The 25,001-nt window shown below is 37.8% G+C and overlaps 1 protein-coding gene across 1 annotated transcript in view; it reads left to right on the top strand.

Annotated features, from left to right (window-relative positions):
- The window catches only part of sorcs3b (sortilin related VPS10 domain containing receptor 3b), a 44,328-nt gene that overhangs the window by 14,466 nt on the left and 4,861 nt on the right, over positions 1-25,001 (top strand). Inside the window, exons 2-24 of the mRNA XM_072390857.1 lie at positions 3,559-3,626; positions 6,917-7,016; positions 7,176-7,334; positions 7,493-7,566; positions 8,410-8,474; positions 11,511-11,629; positions 13,837-13,926; positions 14,119-14,298; positions 14,772-14,918; positions 15,811-15,913; positions 16,197-16,273; positions 16,363-16,454; positions 17,215-17,322; positions 17,821-17,938; positions 18,098-18,231; positions 18,805-18,918; positions 19,262-19,433; positions 20,686-20,872; positions 21,137-21,270; positions 21,595-21,718; positions 22,023-22,135; positions 22,442-22,576; positions 24,363-24,462. Of these exons, the coding sequence (XP_072246958.1) occupies positions 3,559-3,626; positions 6,917-7,016; positions 7,176-7,334; positions 7,493-7,566; positions 8,410-8,474; positions 11,511-11,629; positions 13,837-13,926; positions 14,119-14,298; positions 14,772-14,918; positions 15,811-15,913; positions 16,197-16,273; positions 16,363-16,454; positions 17,215-17,322; positions 17,821-17,938; positions 18,098-18,231; positions 18,805-18,918; positions 19,262-19,433; positions 20,686-20,872; positions 21,137-21,270; positions 21,595-21,718; positions 22,023-22,135; positions 22,442-22,576; positions 24,363-24,462 (2,713 nt within the window). The remainder of the gene's footprint in view (positions 1-3,558; positions 3,627-6,916; positions 7,017-7,175; positions 7,335-7,492; positions 7,567-8,409; positions 8,475-11,510; positions 11,630-13,836; positions 13,927-14,118; positions 14,299-14,771; positions 14,919-15,810; positions 15,914-16,196; positions 16,274-16,362; positions 16,455-17,214; positions 17,323-17,820; positions 17,939-18,097; positions 18,232-18,804; positions 18,919-19,261; positions 19,434-20,685; positions 20,873-21,136; positions 21,271-21,594; positions 21,719-22,022; positions 22,136-22,441; positions 22,577-24,362; positions 24,463-25,001) is intronic.

Here is a 25,001-nt window from a genome sequence, read left to right as displayed (position 1 = left end):
TGGCATTGTTTTGTACGAACCACTGGATGGAAGCTCTCAGATATAATTAGTGTTGATGTATTTAAGCTTGTTATCAGACGTTCTGATTTTGTGGTTAGAGCACATTAGCAGAATAGATGGGGTTACTCCCATGGGATGTGTTTACACAAAAATTTGAAACCTATGTGTATTCATGAGCATGTAAATATGTATCACTGTAGCAATGAATTTCTCAAAGGCTAAAGGTAAGTAAAAGAGAGATGCAGTATGTGTCAGTCCTTTTTCTGAGAATCGGCCAATAACTGTTATTATTATGAGGAGCCTTACACCATTCTCTGCCACCAACTTTGGCAGTCCCTTGGAAATTAATTTAGTTGCTTCAGTAGTCCCCTCTGGTTATTTTCAAAAACAGCGCTAGATCTACATCAAAGTAGCTGCATTCTTAATATTTCTGAACATTTTTCCTACCTCCCGTGATGTGTTACTCTTGAGCAGAAAGAAACGGCAATCTGGAGGTGTGATGTTTAGTTTAAGGGTTTCTTTTCTTCCCTTGACTACCCAGTCAGACAGAAACAATATTTGATGGTAGCGTTTTAATTGTGTTTTACTGAGGGCTGAAAAGGCAACAGGTCTCATTTGAAACTCAGTACTGAAATGCACCAAATTACAGCAACAGTCTATATTATTAGTATCTATATTGCAATAGAGTACAGAGATGCCTTGAAAATCCTTTGCCTTCTCAACAACATGCCTCTCACATCCCACTGAAGCACCTTTGTATTTGAGCATTTCCATTCAAAGAAAAAAAGGATTTATATGGAATTTGTGAAGACGTGATCTGGTCCAACAGTGTGAATGTATATGCTGCATGCCTCAACACTTCTGCGACGAGAATGTGTGGGTCTCCATGAAGATGAGACACTCACTTTGAGCTGACACAGTATATCACACTGATATTATAGCGGTGACACCTTTGTTGCTATGGAGGCTGTCCAGTCAGCTATTTGAGAGATTTAAAATCTTTGCTTGCCCAAACAACGCTGACTCTGATATACCTTCTCATGTTTAAAAAAAATATATCACAGCAAAATGAAAGCACCGAGAGAGCCTGCTCTAAAGTTCAAAAAAAGAAAAATGGACAAGAGTTTGAAAGAATGAACGTGAGACAGAAGAGGGGAAGCAAACACGGCAAAAAGAGAAACAAGAGTAGAATGTTGGGATAACAGAATGACTAAACCCATCTCCTTGGAGGGTGAGAGCCAATCTGAAAAATGATTGGTTGACTTTCTCCAGGCAAAGCTCTCTTTGCTCGCATCAATAAAACATAAACATGAATAAATGCACCACTTTTGGCCTTCCAGGGTTCTTACTTAATTTCATGAATGCAAGTGAGCGATGATATGCATGGAGAATTGTATTTACCTTGAAGGCTCAAAATAATTCTGGAAGACATTCTGTGTTTGTTTGTTGCCAGCATTTACATAAAAGCAAGGCTGCTACATAAACTCTTGGAATTTAGTGTTAAATGCAGCTTTTTTTTCTTTTTCTGGAACCCTGTAGTCACTTATACTGGCAGGCAGGTCATGGGCTGTTCTAACTGGTCTCAGCATCTATTGGAGTTACTCCTTGTTGACTTGAGCCACGGATGCACAGCCTATCAATAATGTTGAAGACATGGAAACGCAGTCTCTGGTGATGTACTCTTGATGGAACCACTAAGGGAGAAATCGTCCAAATAATCACCTGTCTCACTCGTCTGTTTTGGTCTCTGAGGTGTATCTTCACTGACCCGTTTCATTGGGTCAGCATTTGTTAATGAGCCAAATACACAAACGTGTTGACAACACTTAAGGAGGAGCGCTCAATGGCAGTTACGTCCTGGGTGCCGAGAGGAGTTTTGTCATCATGTTTTGTCACATGGGTGCAGTGGCCCTGATGTGCAACCCAAAACAACAAAGTCAAAACCACAATGGGGAAAAAAACACAAAAAAAAAAGTAAACAAAAATAATTACAACAAAAGGCACAACAAGAAAAAAATAAAACTCAGTTATTTAGAAAACAAATTATGCGAGTGGATCTTTTGTTGTTATATTTGGTCAAAACAATACTCAAAATGGTATACTTTTTTCCATCATTCTATTTTGTTTTTTAATTTTTGAGCATTTGATAAAATCTGATCGACAAAACAGCAGAAAGGGCTGAAAACTGTAAAACTTCAAACTTCTTTTTATTGTAGACTCTTAGCAAACCATGCTGTGCATTTGGTTTGCTTTTGTGAAAAGAAAATGCATCTTGTTTGACACCATTAGAATTAATTCCAGATTCAATTTAACTTGCGGTATTTATACCATCCAGTGTCGAGGAGTCACCATTGTTGGTAAAAGAGAGCTGTGGAGACAACCAATCAACAGTTTGGCAGAGTTTTTCTCTTGTATCTATATTTCAAAGCAGGCAATTAGGCTCAGCATCACAGTCATTTAACTAAGTCTGTACACTAAATTGATTCAGACTCCAGCATTGGACCTTGCAGACATAGTGCATTTAGTTATGCAAATGCTTATCTCTCTGTGTGATTGGTTAATTAACCTGTAACGCGGATAGTCCCAGCTATGCACAGTGGCCGTTTGATGGCTAAATTGTGGGTCAATTGGGTTTTTAACATTCTCAAAGCAGACTTAGCGGCATGTCTTTGTTCCTCCAAGTCTTGTGTGGCTTTTCGCGGTTTAATAACTCATTCTACGGGTCCCATGAGGTTAATGTGTTTAAACTCACTGTAATTGAGCTTTTGACCTATCTTTCAGGGTTTTCTTTAAAAAAGAATTCATCATATTATGTCATGTTTTTTCCCCTTGATTGTTATTATCAATCACCCTTCATCCCCCCTTCCTGCTCTGCCCCAAAGACTCTGTCCTACCCATCTTACTATCCTGAATTATGTGCATCCCAAAGGGAAGTCATTTATAATGCCACAGAAGTGACAATAATGCGTATGCACACCATTTCACTCTGCACTCCCTGTCTTGGCAGGCTTTTAAGCTCGTCTTTTGTTTCCTCAGAAATACAAAAAGTCTAATAATCCTCAGAGAACATGCAAAAAGTGTTTAGGCCAAACTTGGCAATGAGTGAAACAAGTGACATAACATGTACCATCAGCATTTGAGATCGACATTTGTTGATATCCGCGCAGGGTATACGCAAACTTTAAAGGGATAATGAAAGAAATGCAGGTGGAGCAATGTTATCCATTGTTCAATGAACAATTATGTTCAGATTTTGCTGTCATGTAGACATCATTCCACATGAGATACAGACACGAGTCTTGACAACTAATCAAATTTTTTCTTTTTTTTGGGATCTTGCTACCATTAGACAGACAGTTTCTGACAACATGAAGATTACTTGTCATTGGCATAACAACGTATGAGGCTGATATTTAAAGAAATGTAGCAGACATGTTTTATTCATTCCAAGTCATTACATGTAGACAGATAATGTGCACTGGTTAGGCACTTGCGCAACATTCTTCTAATGCAGGGTTTGGCATGTAATTAAATCTGTCTATTGCTGTTATGTTGTAGGTGATCCTGATCTTGACTAAGCTGTATGACTTCAACTTGGGAGCTGTTACTGAGAGCTCACTCTGGAGGTAAGTTTTACTGTTTTAATCACGTCTGTTTTCCTTTTCCGTCTAAATATAAAGGTTAGGGCATCATTCTAAAAACAATAAGAATAATATATTCATAGAGAGTGTCGTGTACTGTAAGTATGATTTATAGTGTTCTCCCTTGCTGGGATATGAACAATCCAGTTTCACTAGGAGCCCCTATGAAGTATGTTTTAATAAAGTGTTCTGAAGTAGTTCAGATTGAACTATCCCCGTCTCTAGTTCCTGCACCCCCATAAATAACACAAGTATCACCACAGCAATCTTTTAGAAAGGAATCTGCCTTCTGTCCATCATCAACAAAGAAACTTTTGAAAGGCTATTTTTGAAAGATAAACCGGATGACTGATGTGGGGGCTTCTTTGTTTGGATCTGTGTTGCTTTTCCTTTGACCTAGAAACTTTCTGATGGAGTTTTTGAATGATTGTCATCTGTAACCTTTTGTTTCAGAAGCAATTGACATGCAATCGCCACTATATAGCCATAGTAATTTCATTCAATATGTATTGAGGAGTGAGTTACAGTGCCCTGTCAGGTCATAAATAAGAATAGAATTCATTAAGGATTATACCACAGAGTTCAATCCACCCTCTGATATGCCTTCTCTCACCTCTCCAATAGCCTACAGAGAACTCATTTCATTCTGAAATACACGTGAAAAAGAGACCATCAGTCTGCCAAACATCGAGTTTCAAATTAATATCTGTTTCTCCAGAGGCACCACTAAGATTTACACCTGACTTGACTCACTTTGAAATCCCATATTGTGTACAGGAGGCATTCCATCATCAAGGTGTCTGCTTAACAATAGCCTACGAGTAAATTAGAGTAGCTCAGGGGTTCCACGAAGGCTCTTAGTATGGGTATTAGAAACGTAGCGATCTGAATGTTATGAAAAGAAGTGAAGGATTTTTGTGATAACACAATAAATAATTTACGTCTACAGCTGCAGGCCTCTGTTGGTGGCTAAATGCATGGTACAGATCAATGGTTGACACGCATGAGATATCTAAACACGCTTTGAATCGCTTTGTGTTTTGAGATGAAATTTCACAACCTAATAACATATTTCAGGAGGCCTTCTTCCACCTCCACAATCACAGATAGCTATGCAAACTGAGAAGAGTACTTAAGCTCAAATACAAATGTGTTTAGGAGTAAGTCCATGAAAACAATGTCAACAGCAAATGGGACAATTCAAGTTAATGCACAGACACTGATAGCAGGCTTTGGGTGCCCATCCAATTATGAAGTGAAATTACATTTGGAGGCACCCAGGTAGAACTGAGAGTTTGGGCCGAGAAGAAATATGAAGACTGGGATGACAAACACATCTGTCCTTGTCATTGAATGCAGCTTTGTAAAGTGTAAGTATCTTCACTTGCAGCAGCAGATGATATTTTATGTGAACATAGGCCTTTTATTAATATGGCCAAGAACTGGGTCATTTAATCTAATTTGTTTTCCTTTTCTTTTTTTTTCTTTTTTAAAATCTTTATAGCATGTTTCAGGTTAAACCTGTATGCTGTATATCACATTTATTTTGCTAATTTGTGGCTCTGAATACCTCCCTCCTGAAAAAAAACTAATTAAAAGAGAATTTAATTCAATATCTAAATGAGATGAAAGGGGAATAAACAAAAAACTATTCTGGCTTTAATTAAATTATAAATACATTAAAAAAATTAAATGTAAAATGATTTCTTACATTTGTGTGTAGGAATGTCTTAAAAATCTTCTCATCAGGGCCGTCAATGTACTAACGTCTACCTGTATGAAAATGTTCTTTCCTTAGAGTGATGCTGTATTCAGGTGCTGCAAATATACTAAATGTTTTCTCCTTTTAAATGTAATTAAATCACCTCTGAGCATTTTCCTGAGCATACCTTAACTGTGTGAGTAGATTACCTCCTGGAGGTTCTGGTTCCATTGTATGTCATTAAAGCATAAAAATTACATTGCAGAGACTTCCTTGCCACATAAAGAACAAATATCAAGTCAACATGTAGTGTTTTTTCCGTGACATTATGATGCCTAATCAGTATAGCAATTTTTTAAATGTTGTAATCTACCAAACCTGTTGAACTCATCATGCTCCTCTTCACGTCCATGTTTTCATGTTGGCTGTCAAGGAGTATGAGAGTTTAAGATTCTACTAATGCAGCAGCAAGCTTGAGAGTTCTCTGCCCTCTGTTGATACCCTTATTCCCAAATTTTACCAAGTGCTAGAAATACCCTGAAGAATTTCAGTATTCTGGGATTTTCTCACCAAAAGTTAATGTGCAGGCTCTTGAGGCTTATATAGCGTAAAGCACAAATAAATATTTGCAATGCCAGTTCTATGCAAATGTCTTAAGGAATGTTTACCTTCATGCTGACGTTGTCTTTTATGTAATTCTTGCATTTACTGTTTCTTTGTGAGTTCCTGACACAACTTCCTGATTTTTCTTGAATACAATACTGGGATGTTGTCATTTTCTTTTCACCTGCTGCTTCACCTTCACCAGTCGGTGTCATCTTTTACTGCATCTTACTGTACGGCATTCTTTTTTTTCTACAGCTTGATTTAAATAAAACATCACACTAGCTCATATCACTTGCATAGCTGTAGCCTACAATGTATCCCATAGCAGAGGGACAGTTTGGAAATATAATGTGTGATACAGGTGCACATCAAGAAGTTCTTGTTGGATGTGCAGTTGCAATCATCAGCCAGACATTTCTGGTTTGCAAGCAATTCCCCCTTTTTTGGGAATTTGTTATCAACTTTTTTTAAATTTATTTTTATTTTTAATTCAAACAACACAAGTAATATCCTCAACTGAATTATTTCACGTCGACGTTATCAGCTACAACTAATGTTAAAGGTAGACCATACAAGTGGCTTTGCACCACTACTTTTCAGGTCTGCTTTTCATTCAGCTGCCAATCCCTGCTTCTTTTTTTTTTTATATACATATATGATCCCTCATTATTTGAGCATATACAATGGTTTGACTGAAGGATTGATAAGCAATACTTAACAGGAACAACAAAAATAGAAGACTATGAAACTACAGTACTCTCTGCAGCTTTTTTTGTGTTCCTTAAAGCAAAAGCTTTGTTGAATGGTTGAACAAAAAAAATCTTTATATGTATGGAATGCTCTGAAGAGAAAGTCTTCTGAAGAAGAAGCGATTTGCAGTCAGTGAGCTAAAACATGCCAAAGTTCCTCCATGGTGCTCTAATGGATTTTTTTCATCAGAAATACAATGTTGTTTGTCTGTGTCTAGATCCACTGATTACGGCAGCACCTACACTAAACTCAATGACAAAGTGGGTTCAAGGACTGTTTTAAGCTACCTGTATGTCTGCCCAACCAACAAACAGAAGGTCAGCATTTCTCTGTGGCTTTTATCTCTGTTTGTTCTTGTACAAGCTCAGTCCTGACATTAAATTACAGTTTCTTAAGATTACCACCAAATAAAGGTGACTCTGTTTCTCTGTCCCTTCTCTCCTGCTGTATCACTCGTCCGGCCCTCTGTACTTTAGATAATGGTGCTTAGCGACCCTGAGGTAGAGAGTGCTGTTCTCATCAGCTCAGATGAAGGGGCAAGCTTTGAGAAGTATCCCATTAACTTCAACATCCTTAGCCTCCTCTTTCACCCTGCACAAGAGAACTGGATACTGGCTTACAGTCATGACAACAAGGTAGTTTCTTAGTAAATTTTTATGTTGAAATGTAATCATAAATGATGCAGAATAGATTTTTATTTTGATTCTCTATCTGTTGGTTAGTTGTGGTACTCATTAACAATATCCTTCTTCTCCTAAAGTGTGATTAAGATGGGTGTAATTTTGTCTTGCAGCTGTACAGTTCAATGGACTTTGGGAGGAAATGGCAGCTTGTTCATGACAACGTGATGCCAGGCAGATTCTACTGGTATGATTATGTGGACCCAATTTCTGCAGTGTTTTGTGCAGTGATTGATTGTAATTTGCATAATGATGATTTCCGTGGCTGAACTTTGAAAAAGACCTCTTGTCAAAAACAGATCCGTCCCATGGCAGTGAAGCACAAAACCGATTAAATCCATGTCACGTAGACTTTAAATAATATTGTGCCTTTTTCTGCAAGACAAACACAACATGCTGTTTTTGTTGTCGCAGTCATTTAGTAATCTTGACTGCATGAGCACAAGGCAGTGAATATTGATGTGAGCCTATTTACCCTGTTTGTTATTGTATGTGTCCAACCAAGTGTTTTCTTTTTAGCCGGTAAAGAAAGGACACTGGTTGGAGGACATCTTCTCCACACGCGTGAACAGTCGGATTTTTCATAAATTAGAAGAGCACAGCAGTATAGAGGCACCCTAAACAATCTATTATTTGTGTGAATACTGTTCTTTCATACAGATTGTGTCAAAAAGTTATTTATCAAAACGCTTTTGCAACCACCCGCAATTTTCTGAGGGTAGACATTTGCTATGATAGATATTTATGGGAACAGTGGATGTTTTGTCACACCCTGTTTCTTTTTGTTGCCTTTGTTGAGGCCTTGGTGAATTGAGATTAATTGTAGCTGGTAGCACAGATTCTACAATGACTGATTTACAGGAATTATATGCTTATTTTCTTGGGGATTCTCAGACTAGGGTTGTCCATCTATAGCTGCTGTACTCAATCTATCCTTCCCATTTTTCCTCTAATTCTATTTTATCCTTTTCTTATCCACCAACCTTATTCCTGCACCCCCTCTATCTTCTCCTCCTGCCATTCTTTCAAGGGCGGTAATGGGGCTGGACAGAGAATCAGATGTGGTCCACATTGAAACACGCATCACAAAAGGCCGTGAGTGCTGCACTCCAGTTCGCTGCCGTAGCAAGACCCACAGGACCCCTTGCTTCTCATTTAGAGCGAGGTCATGGACAAGATGAGACCTGTTCTGCTGCACAGATTGGTCCCTGAAGCCTAGTAAAGCAGAATAGGTGTCTTCTGGCTAAAACAGAGTTTTAGTGGGCTGATGGATGTTTCTTCTTCTTAATCTATCCCCTGTGTTTCATGGACAAATCTTAGCCCCCCATCCTCCCTTTTTAAACGGTGTTGCTTATTTTGTCAAGCCGATTATAGAGTATTCCTGCCTGGAAGAAAATATGCATACCCCTGTGAGGAGAAAGTCTGTATCTGAAGTGGCACACAAAACTCTTCATATCTCACACACTTGCATCCAAAAAAAAATAGTTGTTTTATGACTTACCCTGAGACTGTACAGTCACGGTCAAAATTCTTGGCACACCCGATTTTCAAGTGTGTAATTCAGACGTTCTTCAGAAATAGAAATTTCCCAGTTTTCTGTAATCAGGATAGTCTAGTTTTAGGGCCAAGTTTGTTAGAATAAGGAAAAAAAGTACAATTACACACCCCGCTCATTAATATTTATTGGCTGAACTTTCTTTTTTTTTTTTTTTCTTCAATCATTTCTCTTTGAATATGAAATACTGTTGGATGGAAACACTGATAATTCAGTACTAAAACGAATTTGGTAGAAGGGGAAAACGCAGTGTGTGGGAAAAAAGGTGAATATGATAAAATGCAATTAAAATATAAATCAAATTACCTACAAATACACAAACAATGTTAGATGAAACTCTTTCAAGAGCTCATATTTGTGATATTAATTGACCAAAGATAACTGTAAAGCTGTCACCAGGTATTCCATCATGTCAGTTTAATTTCTATTAATTTCTTGTTATGTCATTGGCTTATTTCTATCTTTCTGCTTATTTTTATGTTTAATTTTACTGCATTGTTATATCTAGATAGTCATTGTCATTTCTTCTGAATTTTGTTTAGAGCAAATCAGGTTACAGCCACAGTCAGACTCCACCCCCAAGTTCTCTGAGCCAGTCAGAAATCAGTGGGGCTTGTCTCCTTCCTGATGCCACGTCAGTTTATTTGAATGTCATATTGTTTCCTTGCTTGCTCTCAGGTGGTCTTTTTAATATGCAGACCCTGAATTTTAACTTGAGGATAGTATTTCTATGCTCAAACTGTAGGATCTAAATTCATAACTCCATCCATTGCTAATTCCCTTAACCAAATGTTAAACAAAAATTAAAAAAAAAATGTAATGGCACAATATTGTCTTGTTAATTAGTGGATCTTTGAATTAAGCTATTCCCAGTAAAAAAAAAAAAAAACTTAATTCTTATCTTATTATCTCCTCTGATACATTTGATGTTTTGTAGTCACACAGTTCAAAATCTAACCAGGCAATGATGGTGATAAATAGAGGAAAATGGTGCTAATGTCTTCACATTCTCTATAGACAACGTGTTACGACATATCTTCACATTTTCAACAGAGAAACACTATCCTGAAGTCTGAATTCTTCTGAAGTCTGTGCATGCAAAAGACAGTCTCAGAGCAAATGCTGTCCCAACAAATGTGTGACTTCAAGGTTGCATTATCTCTTTTTCAGTTTTAGCCTGTCTCTTACACATGTTGACATAAATTTGTAATGTAGACCTTATTCGTGCGATATGACTGAATATTACTCTTTAAAGGCTCAGAAATAAGTAGTTTACATTTTACCTATGGCTGCAAGGTGCTTTGGAGAACCAAGAATGTTCCCTGTTTGAATCCCAGCTGGGGCCTTTCTGTGTGGAGTTTGCATGTCCTCCCTGTGTATGATTGGTTCTCTCTGGGTACTCCAGCTTCCTTCCACAGCCTAAAAAAATCCATGTCAGGGTAATTGGTGATCCTAAATTGGTCCTAGGGGTGACTGTGAGCTTGCATGGTTGTTTGTCTCATTTGTTGGTTCTGTATTGAACTGACAACAGTCCAGGGTGCTGGGATAGTCTCCAGTCCCCACCCTGAATTAGATTAAGCAGGTTTAGAAAATGGGTGGATGTATGGAGGAATGGCTGTATGGATGAAAGTTCCACCTATCTTCCAATGTAACAGCAAACTCAGTGATTCAAACTGGAAGTTCAGTTGTAAAACCTGTCTTACACAAGTCGCAACAATCTTTGAATATCATTGAGTATAAGTGAAGATAAGGTCAAAATCTGTTCAGAAAATATTTTGATATACAATAAAGGTGAAATAGGTGATAGATGAAGGTACAACAGCAAAGGGGAGGCAAACAATTCATGCTGAAGTCTCATTGGCTTAACAGACATGGGGACTTAGCGAAGTTTGACAGTGTCTTAAAACTGAGTGAGCCTGATGGATGAAATGACAATGATTAACTAGATATAACAATGCAGTAAAATAATAGTAAAAATAGTTAAAAAAAAATAAATTAAAAAATACAAATTATTAGGGACATAAAAATATGAGAAAATATGTGATTGAATGAACCATACAATTGAAACTAAATTAAATATTTTCATTTTTGCCATTATATTTGCTGTTCTTTTTATGGCACTCCTATCCTTCCAAACTCAAGAGTGGTGGCAATTGCCTTTTAGCCTTTGGATATGTGCTTTTTAAGACAGTTCTATGTAAGAGCTACTCTTTTCTTTGAACTTTTTAGGTTCATAATCCATAATTCAGTTTCAAAGTAGCGTGCCAGAAAATAACTCCTATTGTGCTTTGTGCTTTGTACACCTGGTTCTTTTTATTTACAGATTTAAAATTTGTATCAGGTGGTGTTACTGCAGAGAACTCTGGAAGGAGGGGGCTGGGGGGGGTTATATTCTGTACTTTATACTTTATATAATCCTAACTTTGACTTATAAAGGCCCAACAGACTTCTCTTTTACTGGTTGAGCATTTACACAATCTTTGATATTGTTTCAGAACAGTGAACTTGAATTAGATATACATAGTTGTAACTAGTTGTAATTTACTTCTGATTGATTTCCTTTTGCCTCTTTACAGGTGCTCAGTATGTGAAGTGCAGAGCCCAAAGATGCACGGAAGGCAACAGACAGAACCTTTTCCCTGGACATGTAGACACTAACTCATTAGTAGTACAGGATGAATATGTTTTCACACAGGTTTGGAAAGTATTAGAATTATTTTCTTGTTCAAAGTAAACTAGTTGTCTTCATCTTCTCATTTAAAGGGTTGGGCAAGGTTTTTTGTTTTATTTCCTTCTATTTTTTTGTTCCATTTTGCTTGCTTGTGTTTCCCAATTCATGCTTTTCCATCAAAACTCACGTAATGTTTTTTTTCCTAGCCCATCTGTTCCCCTCTGTGTCCATGCGTTTCGATTATTATTTGTCTCGTTCTGTGTGGAAACGCTCAGCATCATAGTTTCCACACAGACATACTCCAGTCCCTGAAAAATGTGTTTCTTCACTGTAAGCACATGGCAAAGGTACAAAGGCAGGTTGATGTCCTTATTACAATTCACTCTGACTTTGACTCCAATTAGAGAACCGCAGTCAGGGTCATTATCAGAAATTTAATTTCCAAATGCCCTCCACTGTCATTGATTTCCATCCTCTGCTAAGTAATTTTCTATCTGTTGGTCAGGCTCGATGCTTTTGGTCATCCTTGTTTGACTCCAGCTAAGTTTCAGGAAAGTAAAAAATCAAATGAGGGAGCTTTTCAGTGCTTGCACATTTTCATTTCGAGTAAATAACCCAAAATATTTGCTATTCATTTTTGATTTAGTTATCCACAGATTTTATCTTGAAAAATGGTATGATGTTGCAGAAGCAATACTTCAGTACTGACCTAGTTTCACTTTCAGCACACTTAATCCACACACTTGATTGGAACGGTTACCATTTCAGAATGAAAATGTATGAAAAATATATATATATATATATATATATCACCACCAAAATGGTGATTCAATAAAATGCCCAAATTACATTTAGCAGAGATGAGATTGACCGTCAAGGCTGAGGCAGACATAAGGAAGATGTTGGTGAATATAACTGGACACACACACACACACTCACACACAGTGTTTGAGTGGAGCTGTGGTGGCATAGATGACTTTCTTGTGACTTTCATTGCTTGGGGCAGTTGGATTTAACTTGACAAAGAGTAATGAGGTTATCGATTGGGCTACAACGAAATAAGCAGTCTTCAACACCTCTAAAGTCTCTTGGGAGAGAAGGAACAGCCAAGTGCAACATCCTCAAAAATGTGGCCTGGGAAAATGCAGCTCATTGATTTTCGATAGATTATTCCATTAGAGCCCTAATGTAGTGTGTTGGGGGACAAACACCATCCTTCTAGTTGATTAGAAAATAAGCAATCAAGTACTGTTACCCCACTTGTAAGTGCATGGGATGGTAGTAGTGCATTAAGATCTGCAAGATACTCTGTAGATAGAGCCAACACAATTTGGGTGCCTCTTGGCTTTACACTAATTAAGGTAGTGATATTAATTTCTGTTGTGCTTGTAATTTCATTCAGCCTTCAACATCTTGAAAACAGGACACAACTGCAAGTCTTTTATCAAGTCAGTCAGGCGTTGTGTTTCAATTCATTTGTCTCCTTATTGAGATGTTTTAGCTTCATACTCTCATTTTACAACAGGGTTAAATCTGAGATAATTCCCATAATTTCCTGTGCAAACGTTTAGTCACAACTCATCTATTCTGTCAGGAGGCTTAAGATCATGAATTCATTTTGCAGCATGAAGACCCATAAGACGTGGCAAGTTTTTCTTTTCTTTTCTTTTTTTGACCAGTGGAGAAAATTTGGGGTTCATAAACATTATGGAGATTTGAACAAAAAAGACATTTTGGCTCCCAATGAGAACAAAATTTGAAGGAAACTGGGAATAATGGTGTCTTCATGAGTTGACGTGTACTATACTTAGTACAACAAAGCCCTCAAAAAAAAAAAGGGCTCTGTGGTACCTAGTCAGAATTGGTATCCAAATGAACTGGTTCTCTGTTGGTCAAAAGAAAACGCAAGATGCATCAGTGCACAAACTTCCTTAGAGTCCCAATCCAGCAGATATAAATCTGTGTTCCTTCAAATTGTAGATTTTGCTATTAATTGCATAAATGAGAAAAAAATAAATACATGAAAGAAAACTTTATTTGAACACATTAGAAAGACTGAAAATACAAAAAGGTGTAAAAAGGTTCAACAAATATTTTTGAGTTTACTGACCTATTATTGCCATCAGTAAAAAATCATTGATCTACTGGGATATTTTTTTTTTAAATGTTAATTTAGGAGCTAGCCTAAACTGAATAGAGAATGACATGATTTCTTTAAATTTGTTACAAAGGTGACCAAGTCAGGACGAGCCAGCTATTTTGTCTCCTACATGAGAGAATCCTTCAAGCAGATGCAATTACCAAAATATTGTCTGCCTAAGGTGAGTAACAAAGACTTCAAGTTGTCGCAAGAAAAAGTATTTTTGTTTTGAATCCCGTGTTTTCCCTACTCTTGTAGAGGACAAGCCACACAGCTCATTTGTGAAGAAGTGTCACCGTGTTTTGAGTCTCTTTTGTGTTCGCTCGCCTGCCCCTGTCATTCTCTCCATCTGTCTGTCTTTCTCATGCTACAGGATATGCATATTATCAGCACAGATGAGAAGCAGGTATTTGCTGCTGTCCAGGAGTGGAATCAGAACAACACTTACAGCTTGTACATCTCAGACTCCCCTGGGGTTTACTTCATCCTTTCATTAGAGAATCTGAGAACCAGCAGAGGACCCGCTGGTAACCTACTGGTCGACTTTTACAAGGTATGTATTCAAGGACTACTGCTGATTCTCCACCGTTATTTCCCTCTTCAGTTATAAAACAGTCATGGAAAACATCTAAAAAAATTTATGAGGCTGCGGTTAAATACAACCGCATTTATTTGTAGTTTTAACACCTTTTTATGTGTGATATATTCAAATAGTCTAATATCCAAAGCCAGTTTGAAACAATGTCGTTTTTAACTCCACCAAGTATATTCCATTTTTAACATTAAGATTTGCGTAAAATATATAAGATCACTTTGAACATGATGATGCACTAATATTACTGACTAACACCATCAAAGCTTTAAGATAGACCAACTTATTAGTAACACAGTAGACAGAGAATGTGTATTTTGAGCACCATATATTGATAATAAGTTCATTTAGATTTTTTTATTTGAGTAGACTATTTTCATGTATTTTTGTACTGCAGTGCTGTTTATATCAACTGTAGCTATCTTTCTTTATAGGTTGAGGGGATTAATGGCATGTATCTTGCCAACAAACTGGTGGATGATCACATTAAGACTTTCATCACATACAACAAGGGACAAACATGGGCGCTGCTGCCAGCTCCTACCACTGATGTTGCTGGAAACAACCTCCACTGCATTCTGGTGAGCTTGAGCCTTTGGGCGAAAGTGTATGGATGCTTCCATTCATGCGAAATTTAGTTTATGACATATGTCATTCATCAAATGTTTCAACCTCATCGCCTCTACTTTGGATGTTTTTTGACTCTGAGCCATAGTTTTGCGCACAGCCGTGTGCCAGCTTCAGCATCAACTAGCCTTTTTAGTTTAATAAATGGCCAAGGAGATGCTTGCCTGGAATATTCTTATTATCAGTGTAAGGCGCAGTGTCATCGTATTTAGTTTCAGGGGTCCTGACTTTCCATTAACCTCTGTGATTACAATTTACTACCTGTAGTCACGCTGGACTAATGAATGTTAGATTATACTGAATTACATTATGGAGCTGTGTTGTTATTCAGCCAGCTATGATAGAAACTAATCCAGTCAGTATGTCCTTCAGATATTGAAAATGTATATCATTCAGTTAATAGCAGGTTACAGTCATGCGGTGTGGTGTACAAATGACCACTCTGCTCTTGTCTGCTTTCAACCCCCCAATCTCAACTCTTTGAAAAAGCTTATTGATGTTTTCAGTTTGCTTCAGTCAGGGAAATGAGTGAAATGATGTGAATCAATTTTGCCGGTTTTATCAGTGCATCTTGGGGAATTTTAATTACATGCCTTGTTTGCTGTGGAATGGAACAATTCAAATGTCCCCTATGTCCTCTCAACCATTTTCTTGTTTCTTTTTTTCTGGCAGAGGAGATGAGAGGAAGAAAGTATCTTTGTTTTCATAAATGGTATCTGATAATGTTAGCACTTTTCTCTCAATAGGAAGAATAACATGAAAGGAAAGCTAATTACATTGTCTCTCTTTAGATCTCAGATACATTTTGTCTCAACTTGCTATTGTGTTGTATCATATCGTCAACAGCCATTTTGTTCCCTGCATCTTCATCTGGAGATGTCAGAGAATCCCTACACATCTGGACCCATCACCAGCAAAAAGTCTGTACCAGGAATCATTGTGGCAACAGGTACAATTATTTAAAAGATGTGGCTGCAGTCCAAGAACACAAAATAAATCGTACAGATTTCTTTTTCTGTCAAAGAAATCAAATAAGGAAACTTCAGCTCCTAAACCTCATATTTTGAGAGAGATGATTAGGTTGCAGTAAATCATAAAATTGTCCTCTTGTAGAAAACGAGGACAGGCTTGTAAATAGCGTTTTTATCGGTAGATTGTGTACACAGAAGATGTGTTATGGGCTGTCTTTGTAAATAGACACTGACTGAAATTATTCATGCTATTGAACTCAGGGAATATTGGAACAGAGCTGTCCTCCACCAACCTTGGAATGTTTATAACATCTGATGCAGGGAATAGCTGGAGACAGGTATGACCCATCTACACACTGCATGTGTTTTAAAATGTGCTTTAATGAAATGTGCAAATGTATTTTTTCTTTTCTGTGTATTGATGCAGATTTTTGATGAAGAGTTCAACATTTGGTTTCTTGACAATGGAGGGGCTTTGCTGGCAGTTCAGCATGCAGTGACACCGATTCGACACCTGTGGTAGGTGTAGTTTGTCCTCGGAAAAGCATCCCGGGGGTAGGAACTGTAGGAGTTATAATGGAAAATTACCAAAGTGTAATTTTCTTTCTGGGGGTTGGTGGCGCGACATATGATTACATTTAATGTTATGAAATGCTGATGGGCCAAGTTTGTGGGATTATTGTATCAGCACTGTGGCTTCAGAACTGTCATTTCCAACAGAGAAGAGCGTGTTACAGCTTTGTACTCTTGGTTGGATATGAAGGTTTGAGTGCTTTTATGTAAATGAGAAGTGAGAATGGTGGAAATATGAGAGTCAAAATGCCCTCATAAGTCCATCACATTGTTAGAGCTCTGTAACAATATCTACTTTGATGTCCCTGCACACTGCAATACTATCAAAAGCGATTAAGCTCTGAGAAAGGTGATTTGAACCCCCCCCAGAATTTTTTTTTCTGATGTTAGCACCTGAGTCATATCTCTCTTTCTGATGTTTTGCCATCCTCAAAAACTTACCTGAGCCATGGTACATTTGCTCTATTGTTCAGTCTATTGTCAAGATAATTTTTCACATCAAACAGATTCCAACGTGCTCCATTTTTCAAACATGGCAAAAGCTAAAATCTTTCATCGGATTTCTTTAAATGTTTTCCATTGTTCAATCGGTGTACTTGAGATGTTTAATGTTGCATACACAGTGAAAATAATCTATTTATCCACTATCTACGGACACATAAACATTGATATTCCTGCATTGACAACTTTTGTCTTTCTTATGCAGGATCAGTCTAGACGAAGGAAAGAAATGGGATCGCCACAGTTTCTCTTTGGCGCCTCTGTATGTGGATGGAGTTTTAATGGAGCCAGAGTCTGACAATCACATTATCACGTAAGCAGAGACACATGGTTACAACCCTGAAGGATATCAGGCAACGGGAATTACCTTTTCAGTCGATGTAAATGAAGAAAGGGTTCAACAGTTTTTCTACAAAGACTAGAAATGCTGTCTTGTCTGTCAACATAAACTAATCAGCCATAACATTGAAATCACTTGATTAATATTGTATAGGCCCCCTCTTAGCTGCCACAAAAGCTCTGACCTTTAGCTCCTACAAGTTGTGGGGTGGGGCACATCCTATAGGTCGCTTGATCAGATTGGGCTCTGATAGTTTGGAGACAGGTCACTTGGGCTCTTTGTCATGTTCTTTGAGCTGTTCATAATGGGACAGTGCAGAGTTGGAGTTTTCCTTGTCTGCAACAAGGTGACTGCTACTTGTCAATGTAACACCCATATGAATACCGGGACCAAAGCTTTTCTGACAGATTATTGTATTGTCACAAGATGATCAATGCTATTCACTTAGACTGTTGTGCCTGACACTTTCAGTTTCTTTGGACACTTCAGCCATCGGTCAGAGTGGCAGCTGATCAAGATTGACTACAAGGGCCTTTTTAATAGAAGATGCATGGATGGAGATTATCAGACATGGTACCTGCACAACAAGGTAAGAGGAATATTAAAGTTTTTGGATGTAATACCAACATCAAGAAGAGCACACTTGTATACTCACTTAATGCTTAAACAAATTTTCTGTTGTTTATTTACAGTGTTTGTGCCATACTTGTGAAGAACTATAACACCCTTTTCTTTCTTTGTTTGATAGGGTGAGCTGTGTGTGATGGGTGAGAAGCAAATATATATGAAGCGCAGGCCCGGCACCCGCTGCATGCTGACCCAAGACTATTCCAGGATCTACTCCTCTGAGCCATGCCTTTGCACATCCTATGACTTTGAATGGTAATGGCTTCCTCTGTTATTGTTTCCAGACAAAACTGTTGTCTAACTGATACTTTAATCCCAAGGCACCCTTCTTTCATAACATATTTATCAAGCAGTGGATGCGCTTTGTGCATTTAATTTACTTGTATGTATGTAATTCAGGCTGCTTGTCTGCATTTGTAATTAAAAAAAAAACTCAAGTATCAGTTTGGAAAACCTCACTTGTCTTAATATCCATCGTACATTGCATATTTATCAAAATGTGATTCTAATTATAGTTTGAAAAATGTAGATGGGAGCTGAGAACTTTTCATCACGGTACTGTGATTTACATAATGTCAAGTGACTTATTAGAATTCAATTAATAATGAATTGTTAAATGAATTTTAAATATCTTTTATCCCTCCATCTTAAATTCTGTTTGATCCTACTTGTCTGACAATCATGTCTCTAGTTACCATCCTAAATTATTCCATGGAGTTCTAACTGCAGAGCATTTGCCCCACTACAAAAGCTTGTAGATTATTTTGAGTTGCAAGTTTTTCATTTCATGAAGTGTTGTGTTTTGCTCCTTTTTATTTCCTTTGGCAGTGATTATGGGTGGGAACGCCAGGCAGATGGGAAGTGCTCTCCTGCTTTTTGGTTTAATCCAAATGGTGCAGCTAAGAGCTGCAGCAACAGCCAAAGTTTTCTCAACAGCACAGGGTAAGTGGGCCCCAATGTTCAGTCCATCACAACAATATTATTCCATTCCGCCTTGTTTGATGTATTGCCTCGAATAAAAGCATGGAATTTTGTTTTACTGCAATTTTGAGTTGAAAAACAGGCTTGGGAAGCTGAAAATACAAATTACATTGTGTCTCAGTTCCTTTAAAAGCAATAATACAGAGCAGATATTGGACAAGCAGCGTGACAAAAGTACATATTTTCAATGTATGCATACTGAATCTATCTAATGTATTCGACCAATGTTCAGCTGCACAGGTTAATTTTTTATATACTAGAAACACTTGTTAAATTATGCCTATTTTTACATTGTACTTGAAAGGTATCGGAAGGTTTTGTCCAATAACTGTAAGGAGGGAGGAAGGAACGTGTACTCGCCCAAGAGAGAAGCGTGTAAGCTGAGAGCACCCCGAGGCCTCCGACTGTCCACCAGTCACACAGAACTCAATGCTGTCATTGGAAGCAATGTTACTTTCACAATCTACCTTGCTGATGTGAGTGATAAATCACTTTAGCATTCAAAGAGACAGATGGTGTAGTATTTAGTAAGTGTTGTTAAGGATTTGTGTTATCAACTTTGAACCAGACCAATGCTTCCGTTCTGCTCTGAATGCTAAGTGAGCACATTGGTATATTAACATTTTCTAACTGGAAACAACGGGAGGAATTTATCATTTCAGTTTGGGATTTTATTTTTTTTTAAATGGAGTAAAGGTGTGGAAACATCAATATGATGGAGAAATCAAAAAAGGTTGAATACCTATCATGTTGCTTATGATGGCAGATCAGAAGTTGTATATTAACTATCCTGTTAAAACATAATTTTAATGTATAAAAAACTGTAGAGAACAAATAAGACTTCAACTGAAAAGTGAAAGAAATTCAGATTTTTTTTTTTTATATGTAGGGCCCATAATCTGGTCTTTTACATAACTTTCTGTGGGTTAACAACTCCCCATTAATCCCCTCATACCTTATCTTTGCAACTTGTTGTGGAGTTTAAAAAAGGTAAACATGAATTTCATGAAAATTTCAATTGATCTATCAAAGTTTGAAGATTTTTAAAGGCAAGCATAGGTAAAAATCAACACTTCAAAATGCACAAAACTGCTGTTTTTTGAGAATCTGAAAGGACAAATACTTATCTAGCAGAAACATTAAAAGTGAATATAACTAAAATTCTAAGTGTTTGGTTTCACCATGAATAGTTCATAACGACAATATAGAAAAATTCATGGGATCACAAACAGTATCATTATCCTGGATAACCCTCAGATCTAACTATTATCAGATTTAATTGGGAGTTTTACTCCCAAAGAGAGTCTTTTTCAAAGAGCACAGTTGAACTCTCTTAACCTCTTGCATTGATGTTGAGGCAGAAATTTCTCACTACAGATAAAACATAGTCTGAAAAATACAAAATAGATAGTATTTCGGGTGTAAAACAGCAATGGAATTGTTTTGAACTAAACCAAATGGCAGCAGTTTATAAACTCACCTTTCTTAGTTTTTGACACTTGTCGACCTTTTTGGCCCCCTTTTCACTTCTCCTCGTGTTTTCTCTGTTGGTTTTCTGTCTCCTCCCATTCACATTCACTAACAATATGTTACTGACACAGCCTAAAGGACATCTCAGCCCAAGCACTTAAGCAGCAGGCAGAGCAATCTCCTGTTGTATATGGCCAAACTAAAGTGTCCTGACCTAAGCTATGATGACAGATTCTGTGTCATACCATGTGTCCACAGGGAGACTCGCTGAGTACCAGCATCCAGTTAGACTTTGGGGATGGCATCAAGATCACATACTCTAACCTGAGCAGGACCGATGATGGCATCAAGCACATCTACAGAACGACTGGGATTTACCGAGTGACAGCTTTTGCAGAAAACAGCCAGGGATCTGACAGCAGCACGCTGTTTTTACACATCACCAGTATGTGAATAAGTAACATCATTACTCATTCCTGCAGCAGTGCACATAGCATGAACCTCCTCTCTTTCATGAAAACTCATGTCCTCATGCTGCTGAATTCCGCGTCAGTCATGGTCGTATTACTTTTATGCATTTCAGCTTTCGAATACGCGAACGCACCTCTGCTGCGTAATGTACATTAGCTGTGTTAACAATAATACTTTTCTGTATGCATTTATATGATGCATGTATGGATATGTGTCGGTGTATGTTCTACTGCCTCAGGTCCAGTGGAGCACGTATATCTCTCCGCTCCTATTGTAGCCATCAGTGGGAAGGCAGCTAATCTGACAGCGGTGGTTTGGCCAAGTCACACTAGAATTCTGACCTTTTTCTGGTGGTTTGACAACAGCTCCGAGGTGAGAAGCTTCCCCTTCTACTGTTGTTTTTCAGAAAGACTGCCATCTTTTTCATTCTCCCACTCTTCCCACAATGTTCTTGTGCGGTTGTTTACAATTTAAGAGTATAAATCTGCAAAGCTTTCCCATTGTAAATCATATTAAGTGTGATTACAGGTGACTTCCCTATGAATGATCTAGCTCAGATGAGTTGTCATATTTATGACGTTGATTGAGTTAAATGCAGCACTCATTATACATTGTGTCAAGAGCTGCATGTTTGTGGTTTTCAATATTCAGTGGGTTCACTGCTGAATTCTCTGTGTTTTTTCTTTTGAAATCCAGCCAATTATAACACTAGAAGGAAGCGTCTCTCACACGTTTCACAGAGAAGGGAAAAACAAGGTCACGGTCCAGGTTGCTTGTGGAGGCACTGTAATGCAGGACTCAAAAGTTATAACGGTTAAAGGTGAGTAGGAGAGGCAAACTTCCAAGCACTTTATTTGGAGTTACATGAATATGCAATATGCTATCTTGGGTAAAGTGTGATCCCTCTCGGTCAGTGCTGCAAGCTGTGCCTTGTTGATGTCAATGTAGACCTATCTAATGAGTAAAATGTCACGGTATGCGAACATGAAATCTGGAGGAGCAATTAACTTCAAGGCGTATGTTGCCAAATGAAAAAAGACAAAACTGCACATCAGATTAATCAAAAGCTAAACCAGAAGTAGCATTCATATTCTAACAGACATGACTTCACCATTTTTTTCCAGAGTTCTTCAGGTCACTGCTGTTGTCGTTTTCACCAGCTCTTGATGAGCACAATCCTGACATCTCCGACTGGAGGGAGGACATAGGGCGTGTGGTGCGGACAGCTCTGTCACAGGTACATCAAGTCCCAAAAGATATTTCCTGGAGTCAACATCGGATTCCAGTGGCTTTCGGGGTCATTACTGTTTTATACCAGTGACTAGTAATAACACAGCAGTCATGATGCTCTGCGGTCCCTTTTCTGAGCTTATCTCTGATGACAGTTAAGTAGTATGATTTTCAATTTAAGCTGATGTCAAAATGTTAGCCATGGGAACTGCATTGGATTCCATTATCTGGGCTTCAAAGTTAAATTAACAGCTCAAACTTTAACCTTCATAGTGGAGTTACACTTGCTGGTTGTGTTATCCATCTGCTGCAGGTGTCTGGGGTGCCTGAAGATCAGCTGCTGGTGTCTGTGTATCCGGGACTTCCAACAACAGCAGAGCTCTTTATCCTGCCGGACGAGCATACATCAAGGGAGCACAAGAGAAGGAGCGAGCATGCGCTACGGACGGTAATAGCCATAATAAGTAGAGATGGTCATCACGTTACTTGAGAAAATAACAGTTTATTAGCCATTAAAAAGGTCTATATGATTAATGAACTGTGGACATAAGTTTTTAACTTGCAGATTTAGGCCAATACAGAAAAGCATTTCCTCATTTAATGTTTCCATTCTACGTCTACTCTTGTAACTTTACATAAAACATTCACTTAACTACCATATGAGATAACTTTTTAACTGTATCTATGGTCTTTTATTTTATTCTATCAATGAAAAACTGTCAGTCGTTGAAAAGTTTTAATTTCATACACCCACTGTTAGGCACATAAAAATGCCCTTTTCAAGGGAAATTTTCAAAGAAAACTACCTAATATAAGACAATCTCAATATATTGCATTCCTATATGTTTAAAGTCCCAATGTTGAAGTGTTTCATTTGAAGGTTTTCCTGGGAAGAACTCACCACAGTCTAAGGTTCTAAATGTGTTAGGTTACAGAAGTTCCTAAATGATTTTATATTCGGTGTACAGGATTTTCTAAAGAGATTTTATATAAGATGACGTAATGAGAAGTTTCCTAAATTTAGTCTGATTTGGTTCTGTAATACCAAAATGGGCAGGATTTATATTATAATTCCACTGTGTAACATTTATGTGGATCTGTTTCCAGAAATGACTTTTTTTCTCCTACACTCTTGGAAAGGAAGGGTAAGGTGAGGGTTATTCAGCTGATTGCAATCTGAAAATGAACTATTTGTTGACACTAAGTCCTAGACATGGCTCATTTAACTGCAGATGGGACGTGTCTTTATGTCTGTTTTCATACTATTTGCAGAATAAAGGAGCCAGCAAACAAAAAGACAATCGGAGGACTAGTTAGACTTAATATATTTGTTATTTGTGTTAAATGAGTGTGAGATAAAGCTTGAATATATAGTTGCCCCATGCAGAGCTGTTTTCTCAATTTCTCACTGGCTCTATCTTTACTGCCCTCTCTCATGACCCAGGTCCCATGTCAGGTTGCACAGGACATGATTCCAAATCTTGATGCATCCTTCTAGAATGAATCATCTACAAACACACTACTATTCATAGCAACAAAATGCAACAGTGCTGAACAAAGGCACCAAACTATTGGCATTTACACAGTTAAGTCTCATACAGTACTGGCGTGAAGCCACAGTTAGAAAACAATGTAAGTTTTGTTAACCTGCTAAATCACATACATGTGCTATAATGGTAATCAGTACTATAAAGACCTGTTTTAATCTTCCTGTCAGCTTCATTTGTTAATTCCAGCCGTGGCTAAAGCTAACTAAGTGGTGGAGCTGTCGTCACTGTGGGGCCTGACCTTTATTTTCTGGCCACCCATGAGTCCCTCCAGCACTGTTTAAAATACCTGCTCCCACAAGATTTTGCTTTGGGTCAAGTGGGACACATGGGGTCCCAATCCCAATGCAGTCCTCCACTTTAAAACTAATAACTGAAACATGATCACTGTCAAACCAGCTACCAAAAAGAATTGTATTAATCATAGTGGAAAGTTGGAACATAGACAAAAGAAGATTTAATAATATTTTGGAATCACTGACTTTGTTTAGACCTGTGCATGTCCTCACTCTTTTGCTGTATTATACACACTAAATTTACTCTTATTATAGCTGTGTTTCTGAACTTTCATTTTAATGTCAACTATCAACATAGCCATCAAACGATGATTCTCAGCTAGTATAGCCTCTTAGAAATATTGATGCCTTGTAACATTTTCTGTTTTTGTGTGTCATCTGTCTAAAACAGATATCAGATATTTTTGCCACTGCTCTGAACCAAGGCCTGATCCAGTTTGAGCTGAAACCTGATGTTCGCATTATTTTGTACATGACTCAGCAAACCTTGGGTAAGTTTTCTTTAACCTTACAGCTCAATATTTGTACCCGCAAGTGCTGCTGGTGGGTTTATATCCCTTTTGCAAGTGCATTTAACAAAACATTTAGACAGGCTTTAGTTTTAATTTACAGCAGGTTAGTACATTTTTGTATGTCTTCACATTGACAGTATATGTGTCTCCTTGCTAGTCTGTAAAGGATAAGTATCATTTGAAATGGTTTGACACAAGGTTTTAACTAATGCTGAAAAATTAAGAAAATGCAATATGTCACAGGATTTAAATCTACATCACACTGCCAGAATTGTACCTGAAGCTTTGGGACAGAAGCTCTGCTGGAAGTCAACTGATCAATGAAGAGATTGACAAAGAACACATTTGGTATGCAGCAAGGAAATCGGCAGGGTCACCAGATTATTAGCATATTGCAAAAACGTGTCGATCAACCCTGCATGGCTTTACCCTTTTCATCCACCAATGGATCTGTCTTCATTTGTGTCTGCACACAAAGGTCTGGGTTGCCTTTTAAAATGATCTAGAAAGGTCACACA

The sequence above is a fragment of the Leuresthes tenuis genome, unplaced genomic scaffold (genome assembly GCF_036924035.1).
Source record: "Leuresthes tenuis unplaced genomic scaffold, fLeuTen1.0.hap1 SCAF_8, whole genome shotgun sequence".
Classification (NCBI taxonomy): domain Eukaryota; kingdom Metazoa; phylum Chordata; class Actinopteri; order Atheriniformes; family Atherinopsidae; genus Leuresthes; species Leuresthes tenuis.
This window is presented reverse-complemented; position numbering and strand designations above follow the sequence as displayed.